The following is a 4889-nucleotide window of genomic DNA, read 5'->3' on the forward strand; positions in this document are numbered from 1 at the left end:
CAGAATGATAACACAAACACAAATTGGGCACTTACTATATTTGCTGTTTTAATTCCCTAGCTGCTAAACATGATACCATGCAATGCGTTGCCTGGAACAAAAGTAATTTAGTGGCTCATGGTTTCGAGGTTAAGAGATGTCCCAAATCAGGAAGCCTGTAGTGGCCTCTTTTGGCTTTAACCTCTTCAGGTTTCACTGATCTTCAGTTTCTGACTGAACTCTGTGAATTTTTTTTCTGTTTGTTTTTTAATCTGGCCATAAAAGTTTCCGTAATCTGGATTAAAGCCCCACCTGATTCATTTGAGCTTTACTTTATGTAAAGTAATACCTTGAATATGTCTTATTTAAAATGGTCCACACTATGAACCATGGATTAAGTTTAAGAACATGTTTTTTTGGGGTACATAAACCCAAGCCACCACAGTTTGACCTCTTGACTCTAAAAGGCATGTTCTTTCCACATGCAAAATACATTCTTCCCATCATAATATCCCAAAAGCCTTGAGTCATCTCAAAAACAATGCTAAGTACAAAGTGCCATCAATATTGCCTATGAGTGTCATCTCTTCTGGGGCACAATCTCCACTGACTGTGAACATGAAAATCAAGTAAATGAACCATCTGCTTCCAATATACAACAAAAGGGAAGGTAGAGGATAAAATGAGAGATAAAATGAGGGAATCACAGGCCCCAGACAATTCGGGGCAAACTTCATTAGATTTTAAGGTCTGAGAACCATCAAAGAATTGATGTCTGTCCTCAGGGCCTGATGCAGAGGCGTCTCTAGCCTTTGTAAATGCTTACACAGTGGCCAGGTTCTCCCTGAACAATAACATGAAGTCCCCACTCTTTCTAATCCTTGAGATTGCAACACAGGCTCCATCTTCTCTAAGCATTGATGTGGCAGCACTCTCCATGAAAAGTAGGGAACAAGGCTTGCCCCCCCAAAATTAGGACATATGGCCTGATCTTCCAAGCACAAGGGTGAACCTAAACTTCCCACACACATAGGTGGGTGCACACTCTTGACCTGATGAGATCTCATCTGTTCAGGCCTTAGCTTCCACGGTTCCATATTTGAGGTCATTATTCATTCAATTTGTTCCTTTTCTGGCCCTTGCATTACGGGTTGGCAGTGATTCTGCTCATACAAATTATGCAACAACCTTGCTGGCTTTGTATGCAGTTCACAGAAATCTAAACCAACAACAGTGAACCTTCCATAGATCTTCCCTGCATTTCCAATCTTGGCTTCAACTGAACTGGCTGATTGGTTTCATGTTCAGTCAAACAGTCACACCTGCTTTATGCATGCAAGAATTATTTTTATTTCAGGATGCATGGCCTGGGAAATGAACCCAGATCCCCCAAATGAAAGGTGAGCATTCAACCACTGAACCACCCATGCACCCACATACAAGACTTTTTGAGGTCCAATCTACCATTTCTATGCTTTTGGTGTTGACTATTGCAGTTTATTTTACTGGTACACTGGAGTTCTTTTGTAAAACGCATTCAGGATACAGTCAATATCTTTTGCAATGCAAAAATTACATTTATGCTTAACTAATCTGTACTCTTAACTCTTTCACACACATACACATGTGTGCATAATTACATATTATTCACTCAATAAAAATTTTTGTATCATTTATTCACTATTATCTTCTCACTTCCCTAATTTTGTTCATGCTATTCTCCTTTAAAAAAACTTCTTCCTCACTGAAATGTATCTCACAAAATCTTGCCCATTCTCTTAGGCCAAGTCAATAGGCATATCTTAGGAAGATATAATTAAAATTTTCCTTCTCCTAAACCTTCTCATGATACTGTTATTTCTACTTTAAACAATAACCACTTTCTCAGATGACCTACAATTGCCACTGGTATTGTGGTCTTTGAAGGCAAGGACTATGCATTACTTTTACAGTAATTTATACTTTTATAAGAGAAATTTGTGGTTTTATTGAGAAACAACTATATTGACAGCACCTTCAAAGAAGAGGAATAAATGAATTTCTATTTAGATTATACAAGGTGCCCCACATGACATTTTAATTTTCTTTTAATTCTCACAATCAGATTATTCACAAGGTCGTGTTATTGTAATTTTGTAGATGAAAAAGTAAAAAATGATAGAAATTAAGTTTACTGATTTTCTCCAGCAAGTAAGAAAGAAAGCCAAGTAACGTCTAGGTAAACCAAAATTAATGTTAATTGTAAAACATTAACTCTTTATTGATTTCTACAGATATTCTTTTATATTCTTATTTTGAAAGTTCTACTGTCTACAGATATTCTTAAAGGCATCTTTTTTGGACACAATTTATTTATAAGACAGGAACGAACATTACAGTATAATATGCTTAATGAAAAAATACTTTAGTGCCCATTATCTTAAAGACCGTTTCCTTGACATCCTTATTCTTGAAACTGTAGATCAGGGGATTTAACATGGGAATCACCACTGTGTAAAACACAGAAGCCACTTTGACTGTGTGCTTGGAGTTTTTGGAGTGAGGCACACAGTAGAGGAAGAGGATGGTACCATGGAAGATGGTGATGGCAGTCGGGTGTGTTGCACAGGTAGAGAAGGCTTTGTGGCATCCACTGGCTGAATGCATCTTCAGGATGGTAACAACAATGAACACATAGGTGACAAGAATGATGATTAGTGTGTTCACCTCATTGAATGTGGCAAATATGAAAAGGAGCAACTGGTTAAGATAAGCATCAGAACAGGAGAGAGAAAGCAGGGAGGAGAACTCACAGAAAAAGTGATTTATTGTGTTGAAACCATGAAAACATAAGTTGAAAGCAGAGCATGTAAGTATCAAGGAACATGCTACACCCCACGTATATGATCCAACCACCAGCAGGATGCAGAGTTTCTGGGACATGGCAACAGTGTATAGCAGAGGGTTGCAGATAGCCACAAAGTGGTCATAGGCCATGACAGCTAATAAAAAGAATTCAGTCACCACAAAGGTGCAAAAGAAAAAGAATTGTAGTACACATCCTAAAAGTGAAATGGATCTGTCTTCTACAACTAGGTTCACCAGCATCTTAGGAGCAGTGGTGGAAGAATAGCAGAAATCCACAAATGAGAGATGACTGAGGAAAAAGTACATGGGTGTGTGCAGTTTGGGGTTAATTCTGATGATCATGATCATTCCAAGATTTCCTACAAAGGTAGTACTGTAGATAGCCAGAAATACCAAGAAGAGAGGGACTTGCAGTTCTGGATAGTCTGAGAAGCCCAAGAGGGTGAATTTGGCACCACTTTTATTTCCCTCTGACAATAGCATGTTTTCTATTTGTTAAAATCGAAATGTTGATCATGAAAATAAAAGAAAAAAACACACTAAAGAGAGCCAGCACATAGGAAACTTGATTAACTATCCCTTGCTGATACCAGAAGATGACAAATCATTTTCATCTTTCAGAATCTCTGTTTTTATTATCCAAAATATGCTGAATGTCTACAATTTTAAAACATAGTCATTTTTTATTTTCCTTAAAGTAATACAAATACTAGTTCTGAACTATTTAAATTCTTACCTGTTATTTTTAATATGTAAAAGTATAGGAAAATGAGTTGTAACTTATTTGATGATAATTTTTAATGAAATCATCATATAACACTTTCAGATCTTGAGCATTGTCAGTTCATAAGAGATAAGTATAGCATAAGTCAATGACTAATTATACCATCTCTGCAGTGAGTAACAAAGAATGGTGATTTTTAAACTAATTTATCAGAGATACACATAAAACATAGAAAATGAATACACTTAATACATTTTTCTTTTCTGTCTTTATTGTTAAATCCCTCTAACCCCTTATTGTTTTTCTATCTGATGCAGCATATTTGATATCAAATATGTTTTATTAATTTTTCCAGAGAAATTTCTCTTCAAATCAGGGATTATTTTTTTAACTTTTTTTATTAATTAAAAAAATTGACAAACAAAACATTTAGATACCATTCCATTCTACATATACAATCAGTAATTCTTAATATCATCACATAGTTGCATATTCATCATTTCTTAGTACATTTGCATAGATTTAGAAAAAGAAATAAAAGACAACAGAAAAATAAATAAAATGATAATAGAGGAAAAAAAAACTATACGTACCATAACCCTTATGCCTCGCTTTCATTTACCACTATTTCAAACTAAATTTATTTTAACATTTGTTCCCCCTATTATTTATTTTTATTCCATATGTTCTACTCTTCTGTTGATATAGTAGCTAAGAGGAGCTTCGGACATAAGGTTTTCACATTCACAGAGTCTCATTGTGAAAGCTATATCATTGTTCAATCATCATCAAGAAACATGGCTACTGGAACACAGCACTACATTTTCAGGCAATTCCTTCCAGCCTCTCCACTACATCTTGAACAACAAGGTGATATCTACTTAATGCATAAGAATAACCTCCAGGATAACCTCTCGACTCTGTTTGCAATCTCTCAGCCATTGACACTTTGTCTCATTTTACTCTTCCCCCTTTTGGTTGAGAAGGATCTCTCAATCCCTTGATGTTAATTCTCAGCTCATTCTAGGGTTTTTCTCAATCCTCTGATGCTGAGTTTCAGCTCATTCCAGGATCTTCCACATTGCCAGGAAGGTCCACACCCCTGGGAGTCATGTCCCACGCAGAGAGGGGGAGGGTGGTGAGACTGCTCATCATATTGGCTGGAGAGAGGGGCCACATCTGAGCAACAAAAGAGGCTCTCTTGGGGGTGACTCTTAGGCCTAATTTTAAGTAGACTTGACCTATCCTTTGTGGGGTTAAGTTTCATGTGAACAACCCCCAAGACTGGGGGCTCAGCCTATAGCTTTGGTTGTCCACACTGCTTGTGAGAATATCAAGA

At 36.6% G+C, this 4889-nt stretch overlaps 1 protein-coding gene across 1 annotated transcript; it reads right to left on the reverse strand.

Annotated features, from left to right (window-relative positions):
- Nucleotides 1–2367: 2367 nt before the first annotated feature.
- Nucleotides 2368–3309, reverse strand: LOC143679122 (olfactory receptor 5D18-like). The gene has a single exon (XM_077155797.1). It carries the CDS (start codon nt 3307–3309, stop codon nt 2368–2370), a length of 942 nt encoding a protein of 313 aa, XP_077011912.1.
- Nucleotides 3310–4889: the final 1580 nt, after the last annotated feature.

The sequence above is a fragment of the Tamandua tetradactyla genome, chromosome 4, assembly GCF_023851605.1.
Source record: "Tamandua tetradactyla isolate mTamTet1 chromosome 4, mTamTet1.pri, whole genome shotgun sequence".
NCBI classification, from domain to species: Eukaryota; Metazoa; Chordata; class Mammalia; order Pilosa; family Myrmecophagidae; genus Tamandua; species Tamandua tetradactyla.

What these genes read in the sequence shown, in the direction of transcription:
- LOC143679122 (XM_077155797.1), bottom strand. Translation starts at nt 3,309, where the DNA reads ATGCTATTGTCAGAGGGAAATAAAAGTGGTGCCAAATTCACCCTCTTG.